The 12,615-nt window shown below is 29.4% G+C and overlaps 1 protein-coding gene across 1 annotated transcript; it reads right to left on the bottom strand.

Annotated features, from left to right (window-relative positions):
• Nucleotides 1-4,160: 4,160 nt before the first annotated feature.
• On the bottom strand, nucleotides 4,161-5,066 carry LOC145627268 (uncharacterized). The gene has a single exon (XM_081679670.1). It carries the CDS (start codon nucleotides 5,064-5,066, stop codon nucleotides 4,161-4,163), a length of 906 nt encoding a protein of 301 aa, XP_081535796.1.
• Between the last annotated feature and the right edge of the window lie 7,549 nt (nucleotides 5,067-12,615).

Here is a 12,615-nt window from a genome sequence, read left to right as displayed (position 1 = left end):
TAATATGAATAAAAGTTACCCAAACTTAAATAAAAGTTACGAAATCTTTATGATTTATTGATAAAAGTTACCCAAAAAATTATAAAAGTGACCCTAAATTTGATAAAAGTGACCCCAATTACTGTACATCGGATGTATACAAAAGTTACTCATATTTTTGGGGGAAAATATATAAAATCCTTAATCCTTTTATCTTAAATCCTTAATTATAATATATAATTACTACGTAATAATATGGAATATGCAATAAAAATAAAAAAATAGTATTACTTTTGTAAAAGATTTATTTTCTTAATTAATAGATTTATTTTTTGTTTATATAGGAAATAAAGACCACCAAGAGGTGACACGGATGATAGTTGGAGGGTCTTTTAATATATTGTTATTGATGAAAAGTATTAAAGTATAGAAATAATATAATGCGTGAAGGATATAATATGTCAATAAGGAAGTTGTTGGATTAATATTAATAATATATCATTAAAATATCAAATTTTTATTTAAGTTGTATTTCGTATTATATATGATAGTTTGTATTATTGTATAATAAATTATAATGCTACCTCCATTTCTTGCTATTTGCTTTAGTGAGTTGTAAGAATTTTCAGGGATTTTTTTTTTTTTTTTTTTTTTTTTCGAGTGTTAATGGTAAGAGAAAGATAGAGTCATAGAGATGATGAAACTTAAAATATTTGTTGTAAATAATTCTTGTATAAATTTATAAAATATCCATATTTGGCAATTGTTGCAAAATAATATAAAATGGTAGCATAATCTACTAGTATTAAATTAACTCAATCTAATGTAGTGATTTTTGATTAATGATAAATAATGTCAGCAAATGCACCAATTGGTTGTTTGTGTAGTGATGATTGAGACTACACTTGGTAGGGAGAACTCGTGTTCGATCCCCCGCAACAATGCAACAATCGGGAGGGGATTGGAACCTAACCACCCAGAACTGATCCCCGAATCCGGATTAGCCAACTGGGTGAACCGGGTGGAACACAAAAAAATAATGTCAGCAAATGCTGCATGCCTGCATGAGACCGACGGAAGTCCAAATTAATTTGAATTAGATTAAACATACGAGAGCATGCAACAACTGTTGCTTATATTTGGATTGCACCTGTTAGTGGATGACACGTAATATGTTTCCATAACTAAGGGTGATTTAGATTCTTTTGTCAGCTCTTAGCTTTTAATTATTTCTAATTTCCAAAATATGATCATATAGTTATACGTAATTATTTAAATGAAACTTTAAAAAATGGTTGCATACTTGCATGGATAATTATTTAAATTATATGTGTATGAAAATTTTGCAATGACTAGAATATTTTTATAGTCATTGTAATTATTAAATCTAGACCGTACATTTGCCACTATAAATTTATGTCTTTGATTTAAGTTGACTTAGAATAATTTTTAGGTTATCATAATTCTTTTTTACGAGAATTTGAAAAAAAAAAAAAATAAATAAAAAATTGAGGTATTTTAGGTTGACATGAATCAAACTCATTAGTATACTTTTAGAGGCATAAAAATTCTTAATTAGTTTTAAAATCTCTTAATTAGTGTTAAATACAGGTCCAAACCGTACTTATAATTAAGAGAAAGATGACCTCACTTCACAAGTTCAAATGAGGTTCTATTTCAAAACTATATGATAATAGGAGGTTAGTTCCTTAATCTTATAAAATGTTTTAACTCAGTAACTCTCTATTCATTTTTTTAATATTATTATTTATTTATTTATTTATATTTACAGGATATTTAGGGCGTGTTCTGATTAACTGAATTGAGCTGAATAGAACTGAACCGAATATTTTATGAGAGAAGGAAATAAGAACTTAACTTAATTGAAAATAATCAGAAGAGAACAAGCCCTTATACTGTTGTTTTTGAAAATTTACATTTTACTTCAATATGGAAAACTTTACCCCTACAATAATAATAATAAAATAAAAGTATAATTTTATACGAAGTATTTCAATTTGAATTGACACATCATATGTACGATAGAGAGAGATAGTTTGATAAGTTACTTTTTTTACTTTAATCTCAGTAATCTGAAATTTAGAAAGGCCCAAATACTAGTGAACAACCTTTATCTAATAAAAATTAGGTTTGTAATGTTCTCAAAAGCAAGATAAAACAATTATTGAGTAGATTACTACGCACATATGTTTCATAAATTTGTGGTCACTTTAGCCATGATATTCATTCCAAAATCCTCTGTACAACTAAAGAGAATCCCGACTGCACAATGACTCTAATAACATCGGACAAGTTTCTTATTAGCTAGCTATACATTCATTTACAGGTTGAGTAAGAATTTTTTTATTAGGCAAGAGCCTTAGCCTAAGGGGAGATAGGTGAGGGTGCGCCTAATGTGATACCGAGTACGAGAATAAGAACATGTCATTTCACTTGATTCTCGTTTGCTTGTTATTATGAAAATATGAAATATATAATATGATACAATAGCATATAAATCTAAAAGAAATAAAGATCAGGTTATTTATCTAGAAAGATAATAATATTCGGTGTATATTCTCTATCAATCATCATATTAACCACTTTTTGGCGTAGAAAGATTGGAAATTAAACGAAGTTTACAATAATACAACAGATTTCATATACTCCATATGGAGTATAAGATATATTAATGTGAATTAGCTATGTAATAAATTCACGCACAATGACAAATCTTTGGTGTCGAGATCAATTGAACTGCAATAATAATTTTCTTACTTGTTGTCAATACACAATTAATTTTTTTACCAATTGACTAAGATAACAATTATTACATTGATCGAATAATCTTCGTGATTAAAAAAAAATAACAAACATGACAACCTTGACAAATCTAGCAATTCAAAATCCGTCATCATGTGTCTCACATATAGGGTTATATTACAGACATATCAAGACCTATCATTTCTCTTCTAATACGTGAGATAATTTTGGAATGAATGAATGAAAGATTTGATTGAACAAAGAGAGTGACCCTTCAAACCCGGAGGTGGTGATTGTTGGAAGTGGGTGGTCCGTATAATGGACCCATTTTATTTATATACTTACAAAAATTCCACCAAAAAAAATAAATAAATAAAATTGCATATAAACGTTGAAGATGACAAAGACAATATTAAGATCCACTCAAAACTTAGCTTTCAATTTATTAAAAGATGTACGGGTCGGGTGGGTCCGTTTGTTGCCGCCCATCGGGGTGACCACCCGACAATAGTTGGACCCATTGCCTTTTCTTTTTTCCTCCTCTTAGGACCTCTCCACTAGCCCATTCAATTTAGTACGAGTACTTCAATTCATTGCTAAATTGTTAATTCTATTTTGGTTTATTACTCCGTATTTTATAAATACGTAGTATTATTTTCCTTTACCCTTCCTCTATCACTAAGACCCTTTTCTTTAAAGCTGTATGCTCCGCTTTTCTTTGCTCTATTGAAATCTGCTCTATTATGTTCCACCGTGTGAAATTTGTTATGCTCTGCTAAATTTGCTCTGCCTGGTCAGAAGCTTAAAAGAATAGGATCTAATCCTTTATAAGTCTTGCTTATTAACTTAGATTGGCTGAATTATGTGATATTCCGATTTGATATTACATACGCATATTCTCCTTACCTTACGAAAATTAATTTATTTGGATTCTTTATTATTTTTCGCAATTTAATAACAATTTTCAAAGGAGAATATTTTATTATCTTGTTATCATGATCATATTATCTATTTTATACCCTTTTGTCTCTTATCTTATATATTTGATCTCTTATTATACGAGTATATAAGTACACAAAGTCTTATACGTGGCTGGCCACACGATGTGGCAATTCATTATGATCTTTGTCAGTGTTATAGGGGTTACTCGTTCAGTTTTACAGGGGTTACTTCGTCGGTGTTATAGGGGTAACCTTGTCAGTATATTACAAAGGGTTACCGAGTCAGTGTTATAGGGGTTATTTTGTTATTTAACAAGTGGTCTCATGGTGTGGCCAGCCGCACCCAAGACGCATTGATATAAGTATTATTATAAGTTTTCTGTAAGAGAATGTCATATATTCATTTAAGCTAGCATGATTCTTGCAATTTTTTTTTTTTTTTTTTTTTTTATTTTTACAAAAGAACTCACAAACAAACTAAAAACGGAAACAAAGTAAATCACGCCGACGCGCCATCCCTGCCAAACAGTGAACTTGATCAACCGTAGACCTTGGAACTTTTTGAATATGACACACATCCAAAGCACCAATAACTTCCAAAATCTCCTGCTGAATCCAACAAACAGAAATATCCTTGGGAAACGGAGGCCGAAGTAGATCCACCACCGAAGAACAATCCGTAAGAATCTGTAAAGAGGAGTACCCAAGCAGCCTGGCATGGCGTAAAGCAAACAAACAAGCCATCAATTCAGACTGTAACGCAGAATTAGAGTTACAAGACAGCGCCCCACCCCCGAGTTGAACATCAGAAGCCAGATCCAAGAATATCCATCCAGTACCCGCATTATGACTGCCAGATTTCCAAGCCCCATCAAAAATAAGGCTGACAGAGCAAGCATTCGACGCATTCCCTCGAAGAACTACAGAAGATATAGTACAAGAAAACCAAGGAGGAAAAGCAGGCATAATATCATATCTGAACGACCTAGCCTCGGAACACCTGTCCACCCAACAAGAAGCTAGATCCATAATAGATTCAGGAGAATAAACCGCAGAACGAAAACACACAGAGTTCCGAGTAAGCCAGAGGGCCCATAACAAACTAAAAAACCGATCTAGCATCAACCAATCCTTATCATGAAGAAACCTATAAAGAACCTCAGGAAACCACTCTTCAAAAGGCTGATCTTGGGACATATTCAAGGCCGATCCACAAGGTCGGTTCTCCCATAAACTCCAAGTAAAAGGACAATCTCGGAAAAGATGAGAAAGAGTCTCTGCATCCTGATGACAGAACCCACATCTGAAATCCACTGGTAAACCCTTCTGAGCAAGCAACGAAGCAGAAGGCAACGCATTATGGATAATCTTCCAAGCAAACATTTTCCACTTCGGAAGTAAAGGTGAAGCCCAAAAATTCCTCCACCAACTTGAGTCAAGAACTAAAGGTGATCACTGATCACCATTCTCATAACACAAGGAGGACACATACGCAGTCTTCGTGGAGAACATCCCATCCCCGGTAAATTTCCAATAAACAAAATCATCAATTCTTTCCTTAGGCAGTTCAAGGCCCAAAATAAGGCCAGTTGTACGAGGAGGAAACAATCGATGAATCATAGTTGTTTTCCATGCGTTTGAACGCACATTAATTAGATCAGAAACAAAGGATGGGGCACCCATCCTGTTCACAGAATCCTTAAATTGAACCTGAACCCCAGGCACCCAACTATCATCAAGAATACTAATATTGGTACCATTCTTGCAATTTCTTTCTACTATATTGAATTACAATCACAATAATGATGTAATCTTTAAGGAACAAAAGAAATACATATTGGCTATGTTGCTTTACTTGATTATTTCAATTTTAAGTGGTTTAATAATTAAGTTGATAAGATTTTGTGATGTGTTTGTGGATCATAATGTTGTATTGAGTAATTGGCCGGGGTTGCAATGTTGTCAAATTTTTATTCATGCATTAGGTGAATATTTAATTGTCTTTCAATTCCTTTCTAAATAGGGAACACTTGTAAACACTTATCGTTTTCTTTGGTTTGTTCCATCAACGTTATTTTTCCCACTTGTAAAAACTTTCTAGTTTCTTTGGGTATGGACCATGCATGGTTGAAAATAATAGTACTAGCACAATTATATATATTTACAATTAAATTTAGCCATTTAGGCCACATTTAAATTAGTTATCATATTTCGTTTAATAATAAAATGTGTAGTAGCTTATAGTGTTAGTTTAAAAATTTGTTACAAACTTATTAATTTCTTGTTGCAACATTAATATATTAAACTAAGTAATTTATCTTTAAAAGAATAAAACTATTAACATTCTATAGACATATTATTTGGATTTTGGAAAGAAAATGAGCCTCCCATTACAAAATACATGTTAATCTTATACTCTATACTTGTGCACACTTACTAGCTTATATTTGTGTAGGTTAGTGACACTATTCGATTTTCATAGTTCTTTTTATTATACACTTCGATTCTGGCACATTACTTCGTACACTATACGTATTATTTGTATTATACTATAGCTCATTACTTTGTACAGTATACGCATTATATGTATTATGAACCGAAAGATATGTAGGCTATAATCTCTTACCATGGAGTATTCAATTGAATTAATACATATGCGACAACAAATGTGGAATTATAATCACTCTCAACAACCTTTGACAAAAAGAAATTAATGCTAACAACAAATCATATATTTGTGATGCGAATTCTTTAGCATTGTATTTGACTGAAAAACAATTGATTTTCATATCTTTTATATATATTTTATTTTAATTTTGATTTTGTGATAAATAATTAAATAAAAACACTTTAGCAAAGATGATGAGCAAATGAGGTGGGTAGGTTGTTCGTTAAAGATATTATAAGAATCGGAGAATCCAATAATTGCTAATAATTGGCGGGTGAGTTGGCGGCGCCCTCCGATTTGTAGATCTTCATTCTTGTATTTTCGTACTACATGCATTATGCATACTACTTTTCTTGATTCTTGATCCTAGCTATATAATTGTACAGTTTTTTTTTTAAAAAAATTAATATTAATAATACTATATATAGAAAACCTTAGCTGGCTTTGTAACAGTATAATAATTATTGTAGAGAATGATAATAGTAATAATATTATAAGAAAAAATAAAGATATGTTAAAAGTGTGCAATCTTCATCTTTATTCTTGACTAACTTGAGTGCATATCAGCATATGTACTACTATTTCTAGTTTTGACCAAAATATGGCAAAAGAGAGGACAAATTAAGCTGTATATTAGATAGGAGTATCATTAATTAACAATATTTGGGATGATAAATGAGGTTATCTTTGGTTCAACTAATAATATTTGCTTATTTTAGAAACAATGAGATTATGCTAGCTGTATTGGCCTGGGTTACAAACTTACAATGCTGTAACATATAGTACAAATAATATTAAGAGCGTTTGTTAATCTTAGATATGATTATTCGAAGAAATAAAAACATTATTTGAATAAAAAGTAAAAAGTTTAATTAAGTTTAGTTCAGTTCATCATCAAATAAGAGTTTATAAAACTTATCCAATTTCATCATTTGTAATAATGATAATAAGTTTCAATAGATAAGTAAAAATTAGGTAAATGTAACATATCTTTATTACGATAATACTCATTCCAAAAGAGTTTGATATTATACAAATACAATTATTGTTTCATTTGGAAGCTTAGCTTTGATGAATATTGAGTCGATGAGTTAATTCTTTTGCCGAAAGAGTTAGTTATGAATATATTTGAAGTTTTTAGTCATTTGTTGTACCACATATCACATTTAACTATTTAAGTATATCAGAATAATTTAAGTATTTTCACCTTAAAAATCATAATATAAGCTAATCAATGAAAATTACTACTCCATAGTTGTTAGAAACTTAGAATGAACGAGGCTAACATTTTGAAAATTAAGGAAAGTTTTTCTTTCTTTATATATTCTTTTAATACAAAAGTTTTTTTTTTTTTTTTTTTTTTTTTTTTTTTTTTTTTTCATTTATCTTTTCTACTCGTGTAGTACGAGTAAATAATTTACATGATAAGACCAACTGTGGTAAGAAGGCTTGTCTCCAAAAATATACACTAAAAAATTAGTGGGGTCTTAATTCTTAATAATTTACATTATAAGGTGGTAACTTTTCTTAATGATAGTACTTTAAGCATGAAAATTAAACGTTCAAGACTTAAAATTTGACGCGTGGCCAATGTGAATCAAGGTAGTAATCATTTGGTCTAACTCCATTATGATACAAGATAATATAATGGTCTCTAATCATATCATATCAATCGCAAAATAGGGAAAGCATTAAGCACCATGCATGAACGAACTACAAACCAAAAATGTCCCTTTTAATTCATTCTTAAGCTTTTATATTGTCCACAATTGTACTTTGGAACATAAATCGTTGTAATTTTATATGCCAAAGATTTGTTTGTTACATGCTATTATTACCGCCAGGCCCGTTTCTGAGATTTTAGTGGCCTAGGGCGAATATATAAATTGAGGCCCTTATTATGAACAAGCATTTTTTTAAGGGTATGCAAAATGAAAGATTAGCTTCCTCAATTATAATTTCAAGCTCAAATATCAAATATGAAAACGCATTAGTTATATGTTGTTAATCTTAACCAAAATTCTCCTAGAGTTTCAATTTTTAATTACGGAAAAATATTAAGTTGTAACTTGTAAACGATATGAAAAATAAAAAATCAAATCGCTTGTTTAATTACAATAATAAATAAAAAAACTAAAAAAATCTAAATTATAACTACTAATTTACTACACTCAGTACTCATCATCCGTGAGTATGATAAGCTAGTAAAATAAATAAACCCCTAATTTATCTAATTAAGGGCTACATAAGTGCATCATCTCATTTATCTTAATTAAATCCTTTTGTTGTTACTTTTTTAAAATCTTAATTAAAGTTTAGATTGTAGAGCATAAACCTTACTAAATTCAGATTGTTATACACAATTTATCTATATTTACTTTTTATTTTTAATAAAGAAAAGGAAGTTGCAAAACAGAATATGAAGAATTGAAGAAATTGAACACAAACCTTGCAATATTAGACAATGCCACAGTGATTTGGTGAAAGATTGAGAAAAATTAATCCAAAATTTAGATGGTAGAACATTACAGAGCCACTCAAATTCAATAATTAAGTAGAGTTTGTAAATAAATAAGAAGAAACAAATTGTGTAGATGAGTTATGGACTTTACTGGAGACTGATTTTACCAGTAATTTCTTCTGAGAAATATAGTGTAATAGAATTTGGATAGACTTTGGAAAAATTACGAAAATCAAGGGAATTGGGATACTCGTATTTAATTTTTTTTTGGAAACTAACAAATTGCACTGATTACTGACGACTTGAGAGTATGAAGCAGTTTTAATTTTTTTTTTTTTATTCCATAATTTTGAGGCCCTTTTAAAATCAATTTTGGGCCTTACAAAGCTGGGCCCAGGGCGGTTGCCCCACCTGCCCCGCCTCAGCTACGGCCCTGATTACCGCTAGTGTAACTATCAAGCTAACCTAATACCCTAGCTAGCAAGCTAGTAATGTTCTTGAGACATTTATTAAAATGATTTATTTCATGCATGCCATTGTACTGTTATAAGAGATATATTTTCAAATAAAAAGCAAACATCGAATCACTAAGGGTTCGTTTGGCATCACTGTGGTTTTCTGTTTTTTGGTTTTTTGTTTTTTAAAACCATATAAAATATGTCACATAACAAGTCAAAAATTATTCAAACTTATTAAATCATGATAATTTTGAAAACTGGCAACAGAAAAGTGGAAACACCTTTTTCTTGTTTCCTGTTTTTGGTTTTTAGTTTTCAAAAAAACTGAAAACTGAAAACAAAAAACGATGCCAAACAAGCCCTAAGGTTTTTTTTTTTTTTTTTTTTTTTTTTTTTTTTTTAACCGGCATATTCATCAATTCAAGAAATAATTTTAACCAATAATATACGAATAATGCATTAAATACCAATTATGAAAAATTAATAATATGAATATATATACATCATGTACGTATGTTGTGAATGACTTTTACGCTAACTTACTATGAAATGAAGTGATTAGTTAAGCTGCGCGTACACTTCAAATAGATGGTGTATTCCACAAGGTTCTTACTGAACCCAAACGCATGTCATACCTATAATGTCTCATGCACTTCAAAGAAAAAAAGGTATTTGATCACATGTTTTTTTTTTTTTTGGCATATAAGCAATTATATTAGGAACTACTTAATTATTGTTGTAAAGCTAATCATTATTGTAGTGTATATGGTTTTAAGAGATCAAACGTCGCCAATGAAATTGTTCTAATCATTTTGTATGATGTTTAGCTTGTAGCTCATCAAATCAACTAAATGTTAGACAAAACACTACCATACAAATAACTTGGACTACAAAGCTAAGTTGGTTGACATATAATTTAATACAATTTGATTGATAACTTTAAAATATAATGATTCAACAAACAGTTGGTGCCCTAATCATAAGGTAAGAAGAGGACAAGAATAACAAATAAAGTTGGGGAGTTTACCAAATATCTCTGTAGCAAGTCAAAATCAGGGGAAATACTTTTTTTTAAAATAAAATCAGGGGAAATACTTGAAGATTACGTACAATTGTTTTTTGCAGGAAACCAGTAAATTTTAGGAAAATGCTATACAAAGCTTTAAACCCTTTGTATATAAGGGGCTAAAAATGAAAATTATTTGTACAAAATATAAAAAGTATATATTAAATATGAAACCATACATTAATATTTAATACTTATTTCATAACATATTTCATGGCAAAATTTGTTTTAGCTATGCATAGTGGCAAAAAGATGTTAAATATGTCAATTATTTTGAGACGAAAGTTGTATCAATTTAGAATTTTAACTAGATTAGGTCCCGTGCCATGCACGATAATTTTTAATAATTGTTTCATATTAACACTACATTTAGCTATAAAATAAAAATTTGTATAAAATATTATGCTGAATTTATAAAAGATCCTATTAGCCAATATATTTTCTTTAAAATTACTTTTGGCTACACATATCTCTATATGCACTCGGTGTATATAAATTGTGATAATTAGTCACTGGCAAGACAAGATTTTAAAATATGCATGTGTTAATATGCATATATTTTTGTATATATATTTGATTTCACCAACAAATTGCATTGGTATCATTCATTAACCAAATGAATTTCCTAAAATGTAGGACAATGTTTAGAATTTGTTTTTATATTCCCTTAAATCTAAAATTGTTAGTTTTTTTTTTGGAATGATACATCAAATCTTTAATTTTAAGTAATTTTTTAATATTTGACATTCGAATTATTTTCTTTGAATATATAGTTGACAATATATTCTGGAAATATACATCAAATATTTATAATTTTTTTTTAAAGAAATATTTATAATCTTTTATATATGTCTAAATTTATTATCTTTTATTTATTTATTATTGTATGAGATTTGTTATCAAAATAATTTTTTTTTTTAAAAAAAAAAACTAAGGACACACCAGAAAATGAAACGTGTCATTGCCGGTGTGTCTTTTAGTATTGATTATTGATTATTGATACTTTAGGGATGCATAAATCATTACCAAAATATTTTTGTTATGAAAGATAAAAGAGATAAAATTAATAAAATTGCAATTTATTATTACCTTACTGTTTATTAATACATGAATTCATTATGATTACATAAACTCAATAGCTCAAAAAGCTTTCTTTTGTGGTTGTCAAAGATTCGCATGGGACAATGCACAATTTTTATGCATGGTTAGGCACCATATGAATGTGACACTACCATTTTGTTTTGCTCTTTTCAGCTTTTATTTTTGCTAAGTAATGTTGATCAATTGACCCATCAACAAAAAAAAGGAATTTTTTAGTTATATAATGGGGAAAAAAGAAGTTTCTTTTCTCAGTTTTATTCTCATGAAGTAATCAATTGAAATTTAGATTATATTGTATAGTATTCGTTAGTTGTTTGCTTATCATGATTAGTGATTAGTACGAACTTCATCATCCAAGATCTCTCATTAGATTGCTACTTTTTTTTTTTCTCTCAATTAGTAAAAGCTTTGACTTATAAATGGTTGGTGTGATATTAATTATTAAAATATAAATAGTTAGGTTTATTTTTGTTGCTAGTTATGAATAATGTTGTTACATGCCTTTGGACTTTAATTTGGTACTACTATTACCTATGTTAATGATGTGCATCACCAATTAAATCAATTTATTTATATAATGTTCTTTTCAATGTTTCCCCTACTTATAAACATAAACTATCTTATTGTCGTTTTAAGGTCATCTCTATCATCATACACTCAAGAATTAAGAGTACGTATATTGAATTGGTGCATGGTAATTAATTTAAGCATAAATGTATTCTAAGTTATGTAGTGGAGATAGCTGGAGAGTTTTAATAGATGAGTAGGTTACACGTACACACCCCATCCTTTGCTAAAAGTCATCCGATCAAATACTTCCTCCGATTTTTAATAGATGCGTCACATTTAAATTCACGGACTCCTACCCAATTTTTAGAGAGGAAGAAAAAAAGTGGACACATGTGATATGAAAGTGATAGAGAGTATTTATTAACCAAAAAGGACAATGATGCATCTAAATTGAAATTTCCAAATATAGAAAGTGACGCATCTAAAAAAAAATGAAGGAAGTATATATTTTCATCTAATTTTTTGGTAGGTCATTGAGTGAAATCCTTACAATTTACAAGTACTACGTAATTGAAATTGGTTTTTGGAAATTGTTGTTGCATTATAAGGAAATAATTGTCCAACTTGATCATCAGAAAATAAATCTAATAGTAATAAATGTGTTTTTG

Source organism: Chenopodium album, chromosome 1 (assembly GCF_948465745.1).
Source record: "Chenopodium album chromosome 1, dcCheAlbu1.1, whole genome shotgun sequence".
NCBI classification, from domain to species: Eukaryota; Viridiplantae; Streptophyta; class Magnoliopsida; order Caryophyllales; family Amaranthaceae; genus Chenopodium; species Chenopodium album.
Note: the sequence above shows the minus strand (reverse complement) of the source record. Positions and strands in the feature narration are given on the sequence as shown.